Source organism: Nyctereutes procyonoides, unplaced genomic scaffold, assembly GCF_905146905.1.
Source record: "Nyctereutes procyonoides isolate TBG_1078 unplaced genomic scaffold, NYPRO_anot_genome, whole genome shotgun sequence".
In the NCBI taxonomy this organism is placed as follows: domain Eukaryota; kingdom Metazoa; phylum Chordata; class Mammalia; order Carnivora; family Canidae; genus Nyctereutes; species Nyctereutes procyonoides.
This window is the reverse complement of record NW_026575036.1, coordinates 22,684,037-22,703,163: the sequence shown is the minus strand read 5'-3', so window position 1 is coordinate 22,703,163 and position 19,127 is coordinate 22,684,037. Positions and strand designations below refer to the sequence as shown.

At 35.8% G+C, this 19,127-nt stretch overlaps 1 protein-coding gene across 2 annotated transcripts in view; it reads left to right on the top strand.

The window, feature by feature from the left end:
* Positions 1-19,127, top strand: part of NELL2 (neural EGFL like 2) — a 324,517-nt gene that overhangs the window by 135,977 nt on the left and 169,413 nt on the right. For both annotated transcript variants that reach the window (XM_055318667.1, XM_055318666.1), the window contains 3 exons: positions 2,024-2,115; positions 5,962-6,064; positions 15,144-15,272. In XM_055318667.1, the coding sequence (XP_055174642.1) occupies positions 2,024-2,115; positions 5,962-6,064; positions 15,144-15,272 (324 nt within the window). The remainder of the gene's footprint in view (positions 1-2,023; positions 2,116-5,961; positions 6,065-15,143; positions 15,273-19,127) is intronic.

Sequence of the window (19,127 nt, the reverse complement as noted above, 5' to 3'; positions counted from 1 at the left end):
CCCTAGCAAGGTCCAAAAATTTAAAGTCATTTCACCGGTGATGTATATTATGTAGTGAAATTTGTTAATAAAAGCTGAGTAAAGAGATCAGTTGAAGAAGGCATTTTAATAACATGCATGCTTTCTTTACATTATTTAACCCTGCAGTTTTTAATCTGTTAATTTTGCAGTGAAGATATAAGTGGGTTTACGTTTTAAATATGAATATTTGTATAAACAGTATATATTTAACATTAATAAAAATATATCTACTATCTTTGATACCAATTATTATAGGCAACTTGGTACCTTTTTTTAGTAACGATGCAAAAATAGTATTTATGAAAACAGAGTACTGAGATAACTTACTACTTTTGAAGGTTATGGGAATATGTGAATTCTGAAGAAGGAAAAACTTTCTTCAAATTCACACAAAGGAATTAAAAGAAAATGTACATATCCATTTTGTACAGTCTGTATGGTTACAATGAAAAATTGGACTTAGTAATGAACAGGGCTACAAACTGCTTGAGTCTTCGCTTATCAGATAAACACTTCCACTGGTCTTTTTCTAGATGCTATGAGCTCCAAAGCATCCACAATATTGAGAGCCTTTTCAAAAACAAAGCAAAACAATACAAAGTTGCAGAAACAAAAATTAGCTCAGAGTCTTAAAAAGGCGTCCAAGCCAGAGTGGCATTCTGAAGGTTAAGTTTCATTAGCTGAGGGTAGCTGTCTCTGGTTAGGTGATGAGTTAGCTTGGGGAGTGTGACATTTCAAAACTAGCAATTTCTGTTAGCAAAATGTTTATGTGAATTAAAAATATTGTGAAAGTCTCAAAAAATTATTTGATAATTTCTATGTATCTTCGCTAATTAAAAATGTTTTCCTATCGAATCTGAAGTTCTCTTTTAAATTTTTTAATAGATTTATTTTTTATTGGTGTTCAGTTTACCAACATACAGAATAACACCCAGTGCTCACCCCGTCAAGTGCCCTCCTCAGTGCCCATCACCCATTCACCCCCACCCCCCGCCCTTCTCCCCTTCCACCACCCCTAGTTCGTTTCCCAGAGTTAGGAGTCTTTATGTCCTGTCTCCCTTTCTGATATTTCCCACACATTTCTTCTCCCTTCCCTTCTATTCCCTTTCACTATTACTTATATTCCCCAAATGAATGAGAACATATAATGTTGGAACTGGAGGGTATTATGCTGAGTGAAGTAAGTCAATCGGAGAAGGACAAACATTATATGTTCTCTTTTAAAATTTTATTGAATTTGTGATGCAAACAAAGCAGGCCCAGATTAAGATTTTTCAACACCCTACCTAAGTAAGGTGCCCTAATACATATGTATTTACAAATTAAATAGTGCTAACTCATAAAACATAAAATGTTCATGTATGTGCTGAAGTTAAAATAGCTTCTTTTAAATTTTGTTTTTAAAATTCTTAATGGTATATAAAAAAATGCACTTTTTTTCATATTCGTGTTGCCCTGATCCAAAGCTGCTCCAGGCACCTGCTTAAAATGCAACACCATTGAGGAGGCAAGTAATTTGAAAGCCTGCTCATTGGCACCCTTTTTTTACAGTTTTCTTCTGACTCGTCACTGTCCTTATACTTTTTGTACCTTATTTTGCTCTCTGACTTTAATGGGCATAATAGCTGGATCCTATATGTGCCTTATGTTAGATCGAATTAGGTTTATGGTTGTTCAGACTCTTTGAAAAGACTTAAGACCATGTGAAATATAATCTGAACACCTCTCAACTCTTTTTCCTAAATAAAAGTTAAAAATAAATACCTGGGGATCCCTGGGTGGCGCAGCGGTTTGGCGCCTGCCTTTGGCCCGGGGCGCGATCCTGGGGACCCGGGATCGAGTCCCACGTCGGGCTCCCGGTGCATGGAGCCTGCTTCTCCCTCTGCCTGTGTCTCTGCCTCTCTCTCTCTCTCATTCTATGTGACTATCATAAATAAATAAAAAAAATTTAAAAAAATTTAAAAAAATTAAAATAAATACCTATGTATTTTTTATTCCAAAGCAATATGCCAATTTCAAGGACGGACCTACTTTGAAGGAGAAAGAAGTACGGTTTATTCCTCTTCTGGAGTATGTGTTCTGTATGAGTGCAAGGTAAGGAGACTCTTCGTGGGTCTTTCAACATCTTTACTATGTAAACAGTAAATATTTCTTTAAAATCTCACACTTGTAATACCTTGAAAACGTTCAAGGCAAAGAAAAAATTTAGAATATTAATTATAATTTGAATATAAATTCCCATTATTTTTTCAAATATGTAAATTCATGGCTGTAAAATAAGTTTCCCAATAAACAAAAAAAATGTTTTGTCTAGTTAAAGTTTTATGAAGTGGTCTTATTTTTCTAAATTCAGACTAGCTCCCTTGAAGAAAATGTAGATAAAGTTAGACTCAGCCTGTTGTCACTTATGGTTTTTGACCTGTGTGACAAATATCACTCAGTTCAGTGGAAAACCTTAAAAATTTCCTAATAAAAATTAGCTATTGGATGGAGATGAGACTGATACTGTTATTAATCCTTTTGGTAAGAATATTTTAAATGATTTGAAGGGGAATTCTTTATAAATTTACTGCCACGCTCTCCTCAAGTATGCTTCTGAAACAAATGTGAGTGCTTTTATCTCTGCTGCTTGACCTACTAATTGAAAAAATAATATGTTTCATGAAACTTTTCATTTTTACCTTTTGTAAACTATAACCTTTTATTTCTTGACCATAATGTTATATTGCGAACCATTTTCTATCTGAGGGAAACTCTGCGTATAAAGTTTCTGCTTTAGAGTTGTCTTTACATTTGATCCTTAATTTTTTTTTCTTTAAATGCCTTCTCTTTAAGTGGTTTTTGGGGATGATGTAGTATGCCTAGATTACGTAGAAAATGAAGGTTCTGCTGGCACCACCAATAAACTGTGAGCATTTATATGATTATTCAGTGTTAGGGAAAGGAAAATCCTGAGAATTTTGCCACAACAAATCAAAAGAAGCCAGCTATACACATCATGTATCTTAGGTTGGAAGTCCTTTGGGATAAGCAAGGAGGAAATGTAGAAAAGGCAAGAATGTGATAGATTTGATTTCTAGAATATGAGAGGTCTGAGTTCTTTGTGCCCATCATAAAGTATTCCAGCTTCTTCTTTTGGCTTTATGTCAGCCTTCCTATAGTGCAGGTTACCATCTTAAAGACAAGGGAGCTAAAGTATAGGAACATTAACATGAATTCCTGAACCTGCATTTCAAGATGGATTGTCCCCTGGCATCACCTGACACCAACACTGTTTTGAGTGAAGTAGGTCCCACTATAAATGTAAGGATTGGAATTCTTAGAGTGAGATCTAGTAACTCCAAATTAAGAAAAAGGAATCAGAGCAAAGTTACTTCAGGGAACGTAGAAAACTTTTGTCATCTGGTATCTAGTTGTAAACTCTAACTTTTAAATATCAGCTCTAACTTTAAAAATCCTGAGGGCTCTTGGAATTTCTTAATGTGTGTGTATATGTGTGTGTGTGTGTGTATTCTTTTCATCTGACCAGTGTGTCCCATAATACTGATAATTATGGCTTAGAAATTTATTGGAAGAGTTGCCTATTTGATTGTAAGATAACTGTGAAATGATTTCATTTTAAAATGGGTTAGTAAGAAGTCCATATACAGACAACTCTGAAAGAGCCTATACTCTGAAAGTAAATATTGAGTTAATGAACAAATGTTACCTTTTTTTACTCAAACAAAACGCATCATTTCCTTTCCAATGCTGTGCTGTCCGATAGAAACATGTAAGCCACAAACAGTAATTTTCCTGAGTTAATTTTCTATATTTAGCTCCATATATCCAAAATATTATCATTTTAACATGTAATCAATGTAAAATTATTAATGAAATAATACATATTCTGTTGTCACACTAATCCTTCAAAATTTTGTCTATATCTTATGTTTATAGTATTTAAGAGCTCCATGTAGCTAGTGGCTATTGATTGTACAGCATAGTTGCAATGATTATTATCATACATTTTTGTAGTTCTTGACTAAATTTTTTTAAGATTTATTTATTTATTTGAGAAAGAGAGCACAGGCATGTGAGCTGGGGCGGTGGGGAGAGGGGCAGAAGAGGAAGAGAGAGAGAATCTTAAGCAGAGTCCATGCTGAGGATGGAGCCCTGGTGAGGTCTCTGTTCCACCACACTGAGATCATGACCTGAGCTGAAATTAAGAGTAGGACACTCAATTGACTAAATTCTTGCAATTAAGAACTTCCATTGTTTATTTTCCCTTCAGGACCCATAGCTTCTGTATTTATACCTTTACATAATTGACAGCTCTCTCAAGCTTTTATTTTCTGGGCTCTCAACACCAGTCCTTCATTGTTCCTTTATTTTCAGTTTTGTGGCCTTGAAAGTATGTCCCGGGGGTTTGTAACTTTAATAATAACACTGGAAAACACTGTGGTCCTGAAAATAAGATTACCAGAATGGATAGTATTGTCAAAGGAAAGGAAGACTAACATTTGACTCCATTATGTACATGTCTCCTACCACTCATTTTTTTTAAGTGCGGTTGACATACATTATTATACTATTTTCAGGTGTATAACATAGTGATGTACCAATTATATGTACATTATGAAATGTTTACCAGGATAAGTGTAGTCATCTGTCACCATACAATGTTATTATAATGACTGCATTCCCTATGCTGTATTTTTTACCCTTGTGGTATATTTATTTTATAACTGGAAATTTTACCTCTTACTCTCCTTTACCTATCTTGCCCATACCCCGGTCCCCTGCCTTCTGGCAACAACCACTTTGCTTTCTGTATTTATAAGTCTTTTCTGTTTCTGTTTCTTTTGTTCTTTAGATTCCACATGTATGTGAAATTTTATATTTGTCTTTTTCTATCTGACATTTCACTTAACATTGTACTCCCTAGGTGCATCGGTGTTGTCACAAATGGCAACATGTCATTTCTTTTTTATGGCTAAGTAATATTCCATTGTCTGTTTGTCTATCTCACATCTTTTTCATCTATTCATTTGTCAGTGGAAACTTAGTTCCATTGATTCTTGCTTCCATATCTTGGCTATTGCAAATAATGCTGTAGCAAGCATCAGGGTGCATATGTCTTTTCGAATTAATGTTTTTGAGGAAAAAATCCAGAAGTGGAATTACAGGGTTGTATGATCCTGCCACTTTCTTGATAGCATCACTTTCAAATCATTATAATCTTTTCTATAGATACTCCAGGAAGATGGAAATGTTGAAATGACTACTTCCATAAGAGTAGTTCCTAATAGAAATGACACCTAAAATTTTAAGCTTTCGAGTAGTATTAAAATGGAAGCTTAAAAATTCTGATAGTTAATTTTTTACTTCTATCCTGCTGTAGTTAATGACCCTTGTTCTTAAGAGATAGAAGGTTGACAGTATAGAAGCCAACCAAATCCTGTGTTCATTTTCTTTATAGTTTTGGGAAAGAGTCCCAATATTACTTACCAGGATCACCTGTGAGAATCTCTTCATAATAGTCTAGAAAATTTTGAAATGAGAATTTTTAAAAGACTCAGTTTTTATTTATTGGTTTTTTTCTTTTTCCAAAGTGAGCCTCTGATCTAATTCAAGCTGTATTTGTGCCACAATTGTCATCTGGATATGCAAATGTGTTGTAAAACTAAAAGAATTTTTCAGGATTCCCTTTGTTTGGCAAATTATTTATATAGCTGCAATGTGTTAGGCTCCTATTCTCAGAGCTGCTTGTCCATTTTAAAGGCTTTCCAATTATGATTTAATGTCATTTTGTGAGTGAGCCTGTGACCTATGGAAAAGTTCTCAGGATGAAAATTTTCCTCTTGTATAAGAAGAGCCTTCTCAGATGCTGGTTCTAGGAGCTTCTTAGTAAGTAACTAATTCAGAAGTTTGAAGCGTTTATTTTCTGTTGTCTAATAGGACCAAACCATGAAGCTGGTTGAAAGTTCAGGCTGTCCCGCTTTGGATTGTCCAGAATCTCATCAGATTACCTTGTCTCATAGCTGTTGCAAAGTTTGTAAAGGTAAGAGTTTTTCATAAAGTAAGATTTACGTGCATGAGTCATTGTTGGAGTCTAGTTTAACATGAAATAGAAGTTTTGATAACCAAGTTATTTCCAAAGATTAACAGTATTTCCTTAACTGCTTACCTAAATTGGTAGTAGTAGGTCGTCATAGGATATTTATTATAGTTATTGAAAATCAAGATGTTTCTATACATTTTTGCTATGTATCTCAAGATCTGGGTCTTTAAACCTCTCTCTGTGTACTGCTTTTAAGTCAGCATGACATTGCTGAAGAAATTGAAACAACAGTGCTGAGTTATATCTTATTGGTTTTCTTTTTTCTTTCTTCCTCTCTTTCTTTTTCCTTTGTTTTTTTTTTCTGTTTTGCCTTCCATTTCTCTTTGTTTGTTTTATAATTGAGTTTGCATAATTTTCATTTCGATTACTTCTGATCTCTCTCTTCTCAATTCCACTCACCTTCACTCAGGCTTCTGTACTCCTGCGAAGAGTGAGGCCATCAAACATACATTGTTCATTCTGTGTTGCTTCTGTGATGATAGGCCTAGGACCAATAAGTAGAAAGGACTTAGAGTTTTAGTAAATATAAGAAAACAGTGAAATTTGAATTCTTCACAAATACAGTGGGCTGTCACTATTGGTTCTAAAACTTAGTATTTTATTATACATTGAAACATAAAGTAAAGGATTAATTATGTGGGACTCTTTAAGATCCCTACTAATCACAAGACTCTATGCGCCTTTCTGTACATGTCTTCCCCAGTTTATGATGGGGTTATTTCCCTGTAACCCCGTAAGTTGAAAATATCATCGTCAAAGATGCATTTAATACATCTAACCTATCTAACATCATTGTTTAGCCTAGCTACCATCAATGTCCTCAGAAGACTTGGAGGCATACCTCATGTTTTTCTGCTTCATTTTATTGTGCTTTGTAGATACTGTGTCTTTATAAATTGAAGGTCTGTGGCAATCCTGTGTCAAGCAAGTTCACTGGCTTCATTTTTCTAATAGGATTTGCTCTCTTCATGTCTCTGTCACATTTTGGTAAATCTCACAATATTTCAAATTTTACCATTATTATTATATTTGCTATGGTGACCTGTGATCAGTGATTACAATTTACTGAAAGCTCAGACGATGGCTAGCATTTTTTAGCAAGGCATTTTTAAATTAAGGTATATACATTTTTTAGACCTAATTCTTTTGCATAATTAATAGGCTATAATATAGTACAAACATAACTTTCATATGCACTGGGAAACCAAAAATTTATTTGACTTTTTTATTGCTATTTTTGCTATATTGCAGTGGCCTAGAACTGAACCTGCAATATCTCCGTACATTAGCTTACAGTTGGGCAAAGTCATCTAACACCAAACTTATCTTATAATAAATTGTTAATCTCTCATGTAATTTATTGAATGCTGTAATGAAAGTGAAAAACAGAATGGGTTGTATGGGTACAGAGTGATTGTAAGTATATCAACTGTTTTCCTTCCTGATCGTGTGGCTGACTGAGAGCTTGGTTCACTGCCCCTGCCCACCCTCGTGAGAGAGGATTGTACTATATATCATTAGTCCAGGAAAAGATCAAAATTCAAAATTCCAAAATACAGTTTTCTAACTGAATGCCTGTCGCTTTTGTTCATTGTAAAGTTGAAAAATTTTAAGTCAGAAAAATCCTAAATCAGGACTGTCTGTCTATTGAAGTTATTTCTGAATCATCTCCTTTGTTAGACTCTGCACTATGAGAGCAAGGCTAGGTCTTTATATTCATCTCTATATTTTTAACACCTCATATGACACCTGAGATGCAGTAGATGCTCATAACTGATATAGTTGGTACTATATAACAAACTGCCCTAAATGAGCTACTAGCACTTGTTTGAATAATGGCTTTTATGAGGCTGCAAAGGAAAGCTTAAATGGAAAAAAAGTAAGAAAAAGAAATTTTATAAAATATATAGCATAATATTTTCTTTACGCCTAGTCTGCTAAAAGTAGACATAAGATTCCCCCCCCTCCCATTTTTAACAGGGTGGTGCAGTTTTGTTGTTGTTGTTGTTTTCTTCTTTCTTTCTTTCTTTCTTCTTTCTTTCTTTCTTTCTTTTTTTTAGCCATTTCTTCTGTCTATTCAATTAAGAGTTTTAAAATCCCAGTTCTGTGTTGGGGTTCCTCAGTGACTCAGTTAGTTAAGCATCTGCCTTCTGCTTAGGTCATGATCCTAGGGTCCTGGGATAGAGTCCAGCATCAGGCCCCCTGCTCAGTGAAGAGCCAGCTTCTCCCTCTGCCGGCCACTCCCTCTGCTTGTGCTTGCATGTGCATGCTCTCTCTCTGTCAAATAAATAAAATCTTAAAAAAAAAACAGTTCCAGTCCTGTGAAAAGTACTCTGGGAATTTCAAAGTGGTTTAAGACTCAATCTGCTCTTTAAGGAGCTTTCAAAGGAAAGGAACTAAGGAACACTACTAAAAAGGATTAAATCAGATAGACAGATGGAAGGCCATCTTAGTTTCCATCTTCACAGTCCCTGAGCTAGTGCCTTGTCCAGAGCACATGTAGAATTTGATATGAATCAAGAAAGCACATTCCATTTATTTGATTTGGGAACTGCCCTCAGTCTAACAGCTTAACTCAAATTTCTTTGACCGAAAGTGGGCTAAACCAGTGCTTCTCAAGTTTAATGTGCATACAGATAACCTAAGGATCTTATTAAATGTAGATCCTAATTCAGTAGATCTGGAATCCAGCCAAAAGAACCTGCGTGCCATTTAATAAGCTCCGTGGTGATGCTGATGCTACTGGTCAGTGGGACTACACTTTGAGTTGTTAGCTATTGTTGCATGACAAAGTGTCCCAAAACTCAGTGGTTTAAAACAACGATTTTATTATATATTGTCATACTGTGTGTCAGGAATTTAGGCAGGTGGTTCTTCTGCTCCGTGTGGTGATAAGTGGGCTCACTCAGCTGAGCTGAGCTAGAAGGTTCAATGGCCTCACTATATGCTGGCATCTCAGTAGGGATGACAAGAAGACTGAGTATATCTGAAGGTCTCTCCCTCTACACAGAATCTCAGATCTGCTCCCTGTGACTCTATCCATCACGTTGATAATGAGACTTCTTAACTGATGGTTTGGGGCTCGTAAAGACTAGGTCTGGAACTGACACAGCATCATTGCTCCCATATTTCTCTGGTCGGAAGAGTTATAAGCAAGCCCAGATTCAAGAGAGATGGGAGGGAAAGACCCCACCATAACAGAAGTGTTGAAAATGCATGGCCATCTGTAATCACCTGGAAGTGTTCAGGAGCTTCTTGGAGATTAGAGAGGTGAAAACCATAGAAATTAGGCAAGATTGGCTAGGACAAGATTTGAGTAAGTAGCTAAAAGAGGGCCTTTTGGATATCAAAAGAAGCCTTGATCACATCCACTTATTTTTAAAAGAGCCTTGATATGTGGCAGAAAGTAAGTTAAGAGATGGAAAAGCTAGCTATAAAAGTTATTTAAATTGTTTATAATTTTAAGAATTAATGTGGTTACACAGCACACTCAAATACAGTGATGAAATATACTGTGACCTACCTCCCCTCCGAGATTCTGATGTAATTGCTGTAAGATGGAGCCACGGTACCACCATTAAAAAACCAACCAAACCAACTACTTTCAATGAATTCTTAACAGAACCAGAATTGAGAACTACAAGTTTAGATTATGCTGGAACTGAAATTGAACAAAGTGGCTCTTCTTGAAACTTTTAGCACCGTTTATAATAAAGACTGCTTTAATTTCTGATTTCAAGTATAGAGAATAAACAAATGAGTTTCCTGGCATTCTCTGATGTTTAAACTAAAAAAAGTCAAGTTCTCAAGGCTGAAATTTTGAGTTAACGCCTACACATAAGTTGTGACAAATGCATTTGTAATATAATTGGCCTCCAGCTTCCAAGCCCTGTCTGCCTAGTGCTAGGGATGCTATGTTCACATCTGATAAAGTAAATTGTTCAACAGCGGTTATTAAATATTCCCTGAGGGCAGAGCATGAGAGTAATGTGTTGACCTTTCCACCTGAGGCTCAGTCAGTGCTAGAAAGGAAGCTGTGCACCCTTAAAATAAGGCCCGGAATCTCTAGGCACCAAATCCAATCCAACCAAGACTGTCTTCTAGGTCCTCTGCAGCTGGCTATCTTGTGTCACAGTAGCTCAGAGCTGTGTAGCAGGAATGTTCTTTACACTTTATTCATGTCTGAGAGCCCCTTCAAGGAAGCTTGTAACAAATTACACCATGACAGAGACTCAGTAATACAGTAAGGATTCTGACTTAGAAAGATACAGAAATTATGTGTAGCACTTGCCCATCCCTTCTCCTTACCCCTTGGCAACTCCTTTCTCTGCTTATAATACCAGTAAGTCCTATTCACAGGATACCCCATTTTAATTTACCTTTTACTTCATCTAGTCCTACATTTACAAGTAGTAGTGACATCTGTATGTAGAAGGTTCAGTGGGTATAGATTGTTTTCTCTCAACTTCTGGGTAATCCATAGTTTCCCACAGTATTCTATTATACCTCCATGATTCTTGTTATTTAAGTATTACTAATAACATTATTTAATTTTTTATATCTACTGTTGGTCACTCATCTCTTAAAAATTTAGTTTCATTCCAAATAATGATACCCACAAAATGATGGCATTATTTGTGAGATTCATCTGTTTTTTTAATACATATCAAATCCATTGCAATTAGTACTTTTTAAAAATGTACATCCATGCACATGAACCATAATTTGGGAAAACTCAGGATTATCCATCATCCTGCAAATAATACCTAAATAAGTTAGTATTCTTTTAGGTGTAGGTAATAAAACACGTAATCCAACTGATGTAAGCAAAAAATGGAACATAGGGCTCCTGTAAGCAGTTTTATACAACTATCAAATCCTGTCCCTTTGCCTAGCTGGATCTCAGTTTGCCTCCTCAGAAGTAGCTTTATTTTCAGACTCTGTGTTTTTAGCTAGACCTCTGACATTCTGATACTCACATCATCATGATACTCAATGATGTGAAAGGTGAAAAGAAAAGGTGGTGAAAGAAAAAGTTCACTATCCTCAGGAGTTAAACAAAAGTCCCATAATTGAATTTCAGTCATCTTTGTTAGCCTGAACTGGATCATATGTCCAGACCTGAAGAAATTACTGTGTCCAGGCCAGTGGGATGCACTGATCATCCTATGGGGCAGTAGAGTCTATCTTCCTATAAGTACATGCACTAACAGTAGGAATGAATGGTTCATCTCCCACACAAAGAAGAGGAATAGATACTTATGGGCAAAAACCAACAAATACTCACCTCAAAATTATTTATTTCCTAATCCTGATTATTTTTTTCAAGATTTTATTTATTTGTGAGAGGGAGAAAGAGAGAAAGACAGTACAAGCAGAGGGAGGAGCAGAGGAAACAGAACAAGCAGACCCCACGCTGAGCATGGAGCCCCATGTGGGGTTTGATCTTATGACCTTGAGAACATGACCTGAGCCAAAATCAAGAGCTGGCTGGTTAACCAACTGAGCCACCCACGCACCCCTTTTTCTCCTGATTATTATGTATAACTTTTATGCATATTGTTTTTATTCATCTTTTGTATCCACCCTTTTCACTTCACCTAGTTGTAGAGATATGCATAGTAATATTTTATGGAAAGATCTATACATAACAAAAGACAGAACTTCATGTAAATTTGAAATTCTTATTAGAGGAATAGAAAACTTGGTATTCTTGCAGTTTAAGTGCAAAGTGGGAAACAAAGGCTAGATTGCATTAGATTAGATCCACCTGTCTATAGCAAATACTTGAATTCTCTTCTGTGTAGGTGCCTCCACATATTTGGTTTATGGCTTATTTGTAATACTCTAATTGCTTAAATTATTGACAAGTATTATACTATTATGTTTTTACATGGATGTTCTCATTTTGAACTTCACGTTTTGGAAGGTAGATATTATCTTAATTTTACAGGCGAGAAAACTTGAAGGTTTAGAAAGGTTAATTAATTTACACAACTAGTAATTTACACAGCCAGTAAGTAGTAGAGATTGGATATAAATCCAAGTCTTTCGGGATCCCTGGGTGGTGCAGCGGTTTGGCGCCTGCCTTTGGCCCAGGGCGCGATCCTGGAGACCCGGGATCGAATCCCACGTCGGGCTCCCGGTGCATGGAGCCTGCTTCTCCCTCTGCCTGTGTCTCTGCCTCTCCCTCTTTCTCTCTCTGTGACTATCATAAACAAATAAAAATTAAAAAAAAATAAAAAAAAATAAATCCAAGTCTTTCAACTTCAAAAGCCAAACACCTATGACTAGAAATGCAAGATTGAAGGTAATAGGCTATCCAACTCATACTCTTGAGTTTTTGAAGTTACTACTTATAGATTGGAAATAACCCACTTTAACTGAGTTGGAATTTTTTACTTGTCAATAGTCAAGTAGTCTTTTGACACTGGCATTTTGTATCTAAGCAGTAAAACAACAAATAGAGTCAATCAACTTATTTGTTGAGAAAATAAATCAAAATAGCTATCTGACATTGTTTAGAGTAAATTAGAATTTGATTGACAAAATTTTTAGCTTTCAAGTCTCTGGGTTAATTTTAAAAACCCATCTGATAAAAAGTAAAACACTCCCTAGCTGAACCTAAAACAGTGAAAGTAGTATCACATCATTATCTCATAGTTGGAAAATTCTTGCAGCAATTAGATACTGCCTGGTAAATGTGTCCACGACATTCGATGCTGAGATGAGAGAGAGGTCTGAGCATTATTTAGGCAGAACTGGAAAGGGACCATAATAGAGGTGGAATGGCATAGACAGTGATTGCATAGATTGGGCAAAGTCTGAAAACAGAGAGAAGAGAAAATTCACCAAAGTGAAAAATGGAAAGTTCTGAAAAATACAAACTTATGAAAGAAAAAGAAAAATGCCTCAGAACAGTTCCCGGACTTAGTCACGGCTCTCTGAAAGTTGTTTGAAACATTGCAGGTGCATACAGAGATTCAGTGCTGTGTTAGAACACAAACTTCTGATTCTGTGTGTATCTTAAGGAATGGGCCAGCTTTTATAGTAACTTTGTTGTAGTTTAGAATAAATGGGAAACAATTTTTTTGGAGACTTTTCATATAGGTTGGTGAAGTGCTGAACTATCGAGGTAGAACATGAAGATGACTTTTTACCTGAAATGATTTCTTCTTAGGCATTGTAAAAAGCCGATGGAATACATTTTAGGATATATGGTCTCAATTTAGCTACTTTAAGGAAGAAAGGAAGAAAAGAACTCTAGGAGAAAACATTTTTTTAACTTTTCCTCTTCTTAAGAATGAACTTTTTACTTGTAAATGTTCATCCTTACATATGAGAATGTAGATTGTGAAGAATCCTGTTAAAGAAAATTTCATTGTCAAGTGATTTAAATGCTGTTACTGACTATATATTGTTCTATCCTTCATACACCCCGTTCTGTCTTATTTTATTTCTAATTCACTAATTCATTTTCTTTTATTCTAAATCACTAATTCATTTTCTTTTTTGTGTGTCCTATTGCATGCCATCACTGTATTTTGAGAGCATCACCCTTCTTAAGGCTTATTAATTTGTACACACAACTTTTTACTATATAAGGCAGTTGTACTTCATGGGGGATATGCTTTAACTCTGGGGTGATATTCAAAATATTCATTATGGGCACCAGCCAATCAAAATGGGCACCAACTAGAACACCTGGGAGGCTCAGCATTGAGCGTCTGCCTTTGGCTCAGGCATGATCCCAGAGTCTTGGGATCAAGTCCAGCATCAGGCTCCCTGCATGGAGCCTGCTTCTCCCTCTACCTGTGTCTCTGCCTCTCTCTCTCTGACTCTGTGTCTCTCATGAATAAATAAATAAAATCTTAAAATAAAATAAAAATTTAAAAAGCCAAAAACAAAATGGACACCAGCCATTGTGCTGTACCAGAGAACACCCACTAGCCATGATATAGTTTAGGCCATCCTTCCACTGAATCATAGCATTCTATGGTAATTTGCTTACAAGCAAGATGGGCCAATTTAGAACTTCCATCTTCATGATTTGGCTCAAGTAAAAGTCTTTCCTTGGCCATAGGCAGATGAGTTTATTCTGAGCTACGTGAAACACATTTCTCTAATCCTCTTTTCTTTTATACATGGACTGAAATTGTAATTCATTAGACAGTGTAAAACTAGATAGATAATTTATGCATTGGGCAGTTTGAAAATTGTTTGAATGAATGATACATAATCATGTAATTTCCATTCAATGTGGATCCCAGTGTTTAAGCATTTTGTTTCAGCATCTTAGATTATCTCTGAACAAGGTATTCACACAGGCAGAAGAGATCCTGAGGAATCACACATGACTGGTGCCACTGTTTATAAAATGTTCCATTATTCCATCCTCTCATAAAGATTCTGGAATCTGTGAGATCTTTGTGATTCATACGTTTTTTTCCTTCCTTTCAGTGGACATCCTCTGCCATGCAGATCTCCAGAGACAATTAGGTTAAAGTGATCTAATTTTCCTTTTTTCTTTTTTAGCACATTTACAATTTTTAAAAAAGATTTCAGTCTGTTTTATTTCTTAAATATGCAATATCCATGTTTCATCTGGCCTGGTATATACTATCCATACTTTCTGATAATGTGCAACCACTGGTTCTCAGATTACTTTCTCACTGGATTATCTTTTATATTGTAAATCTTCATTTCGGACTGCAAGAATCTTTTTTTGTCTCAGATATTTGAAGGACTGTAATTCAAATATCAGGGACTAGAAAACATAAAGTCAGAAGCAAAGAAGACATAGAATTAACTTGAAGTAGGAAAAAACTGAGTTAAACGTCAAGAAACACCTTTTAGTACACAGAAGCCTGTAGTTCTCCAACATTGGATAAAGATATAAATTTAAAAACTAATTTAGGGGGAAAATAGCTACTAAATCAAAGAGAGAGTATTTAGTCACCAAAATTTATTTGCTTTGTCATAGTTTCACTTACCTTAATAAGTTTCCTTTTTCTTGTAGGTTATGACTTTTGTTCTGAAAGGCATAACTGCATGGAAAATTCTGTCTGCAGAAATCTGAATGACAGGGCCGTTTGTAGCTGTCGAGATGGTTTTAGGGCTCTTCGAGAGGACAATGCCTACTGCGAAGGTAATCCTTGTAATGATGTGTAGCTCAGCTGTATAAATTTCCTAGGATTACTGCATGCAAAATTTATTAATTTCCCAGGTTGTCAAGTTGATGGGCCCATTAAAAGCAGTGAATTTAATATGAAGCATATTAATCAGCTAAAAATAATTATCTTTCAAATTAAAGTTTTTTAGCTATCTGCTATATGTCAGACTAATAAGTTAATATGACTGGTTTCTTGAATTAAAATAATACTTCCACTGTGAAATTGCCTTCTTTTTTTCATAATTAGATATTCAGATAGTTCACATATTGACGTGATTACTGTGGCTTGCAGTTAGAATTGTAGTCAGGTTTTTCCAGACAATGTTGTCTAACAAAGTCGATCAATTAACAGAAAGATAAAGTACCCACTGCTATTTTTGTTTGCTGCTGTAAATAATCTCAGTGGTTGTATTCATTCTCAGTGGTATTTATCAAATAGCTCCAGTGGAGTAAATGACTTCTAGTTATTTTTTAGAATGTTAACTAATATCGAGTAGTTCATTCTCTCATGGAAACAGTACAGATACTGCGAGGAAGCCCTTGACATTCACAAATACTGTTCATGAAGACCCTGGAAGTCCATTAGATATAGTAATTTATTATTTCCCAGAGGCACAGATTTGGATGATTCTCATTAATTGTGTGACTAGCTAGTGGGTCTTGCAAGTAAGAACACTGACACAGTGATGTTTGGACATTTGGAGGGTTCCAGACTTACCTTTTCCAAATATCAAGAATGTGCCAATTGGTCTTTGGAGACAGAAAACCTCCAAGGTATAAACTTGTCAGCCTCTGCTTAGCTACACGATGATTTATTGGCTCTTGGGAAACCAATTTCTATTGTTTCTCTTAATTTTCAGTAGATTTTATGTACCTTAAAAGTCAAGTATTTATTTTTCAAAATTGACCTTTTTTTTCCCAAAGCATTTCTTTAAATGCTTCTGATTCAGTCCTAAAGAGACCATTATATTTTTGCTGAAGGAAGGATATGTCTTTCCTTCTCCATTTATAATGCAAATTTATTTAAAATTCCTCATTTTGAAAGGTCTTATGTAACAAAATGGATTTAAATTTACTTAGTAATGTATTTTTCATTATAGTATTTGAGATCTCTAACATGTAATAAGCTCCACTGATACTGTCAAAGTGTGTACTATGAAACCATATGCTATAAATTCATGTGATGCCTCTTTTGAATCTTTATTTTATGATCATTATTTTTATTTGGAGCTGCTGCTTTTGTTGTTGTTAAATATGTTCACTTATGCAGTAAATATTTAGTGAGCATCTTTTATGTACCAAGTACTTTTCTGGGTACTGGATAGTGAATGGTGAATAAGTTTTTGTGCTCAGAGAATAAGTAGGTAACCGTAGAAATAGAGAAAGCAATTTCAGGTAGTAATAAATCATAGGAAGAAAATGAAACGGGATGATGTGATAGAGACTGGTTAGGGATTAATTTAGATGAGATGGTCAGAGAATCTCATCTATAGGGCTTGAGCCAGGAGAGTTGACAGTTGACTTGAGACTTGATCAGGAAACACCACAGAAAGATCTAGAGCAGAGCATTCCAAACAGAAGCATTAGCAAGTGGAAAGACACCAAGTAGGAACTATCTTGGATGTTCTAAAAACTGAAAGAAAGGATAGTGTGATGCAGCAGATGAATTAGTGAATATGCAATTAAAAAAATTAAGTAGGGGCCAGGTAATTTAGAGCGGCTCATAAAGATTTTAGATTTATCTCACATAGGGAGTGATAACACTTGTATTGAAAAGGAAGCTATGGGTGCAGTGCCTTAGATTAACTAAATTGTAGATTATGGGGTTAAATATGGTGGGGAGAACAGAAGCATACATAGGAAGACCAGTTAAATGGCTATTGCAATAGTCTAGGTAAAGCGTTGGTGATCTGGATCAAGAAAATAATAAGGACACTGAAGAGGAGGGAACATATTCTAGGTATTTTTTGAAAATAGAGCCAACAACTTGCAGATAATTTATTGTGGAGGAGAATTGAGGAGGGGTCAAGGGGGAGAGGCTCAAGTTTTGGAGTTTGAACAACGCATGGATGATGCTGTTATATATTGAGACAGGAAAGAATTCAAGAGAAAAAGCCAGAGATTTATATTAAACTTTTCAATGCAACTTATTGAAAATAGTTTGGTATTACTGTTTTCACCTATAAACGTGTAGTGCAGGTTGGCAGCTCCTTTCCATTCTGAATGGATCAAACTGAGAAATGGTTTGTAAATGTCTTCATGTTATTTATCTGTCATTTATTTTTTTTTAAGATTTTATTTTATTTTTTTTTAATTTTATAAATTAATGTTTATTGGTGTTCAATTTACCAACATACAGAATAACACCCAGTGCTCATCCCGTCAAGTGTACCCCTCAGTGCCCGTCACCCATTTACCCCCACCCCCCGCCCTCCTCCCCCTCCACCACCCCTAGTTCATTTCCCAGTTAGAAGTCTTTATGTTCTGTCTCCCTTTCTGATATTTCTCACACATTTCTTCTCCCTTCCCTTATATTCCCTTTCACTATTATTCATATTCCCCAAATGAATGAGAACATACACTGTTTGTCCTTCTCCGGTTACTGTGGCCAAGTTCAAAAAGGGTGTTGCCTGAGTTCTCCTCTGGGATTTTGATGGAATCTTGTCTCACATTTAGATCTTTCATCTATTTTGAGTTTATCTTTGTGTATGGTGCAAGAGAGTGGTCCAGTTTCATTCTTCTGCATGTGGATGTCCAATTTTCCCAGCACCATTTATTGAAGAGACTGTCTTTCTTCCAGTGGATCGTCTTTCCTCCTTTATCGTATATTAGTTGACCATAAAGTTCAGGGTCCACTTCTGGGTTCTCTGTTCTGTTCCATTGATCTATATGTCTGTTTTTGTGCCAGTACCACACTGTCTTGATGAACACAGCTTTGTAGTACAACCTGAAATCTGGCATTGTGATGCCCCCAGATATGGTTTTCTTTTTTAAAATTCCCCTGGCTGTTTGGGGTCTTTTCTGATTCCACACAAATCTTAAAATAATTTGTTCTAAGTCTCTGAAGAAAGTCCATGGTATTTTGATAGGGATTGCATTATACGTGTAAATTGCCCTGGGTAACATTGACATTTTCACAATATTAATTCTGCCAATCCATGAGCATGGAATATTTTTCCATCTCTTTGTGTCTTCCTCAATTTCTTTCAGAAGTGTTCTGTAGTTTTTAGGGTATATTTTGAGAACCATTTGAATGGTAAATGGTTCTCCAACCTTTTATTTTCAGGTTGTAGGTGTCCTTCTGTCTAAAATGAGTCTCTTGTAGACAGCAAATAGATGGGTCCTGCTTTTTTATCCAGTCTGAAACCCTGCGCCTTTTGATGGGGTCATTAAGCCCATTCACGTTCAGAGTTACTATTGACAGATATGAGTTTAGTGTCATCATGATATCTATTTAGTCCTTGTTTTTGTGGATTGTTCCACTGAACTTCTTCTTAAAGGGGAGTTTTAAGAGTCCCCCTTAAAATTTCTTGCAGAGCTGGTTTGGAGGTCACATATTCTTTCAGTTCCTGCCTGTCTTGGAAGCTCTTTATCTCTCCTTCCATTTTGAATGAGAGCCTTGCTGGATAAAGTATTCTTGGTTGCATGTTCTTCTCATTTAGGACCCTGAATATATCCTGCCAGCCCTTTCTGGCCTGCCACGTCTCTGTGGAGAGGTCTGCTGTTACCCTAATATTCCTCCCCATGAAAGTCAGGGACTTCTTGTCTCTTGCTGCTTTAAGGATCTTCTCTTTATCTTTGGAATTTGCAAGCTTCACTATTAGATGTCGA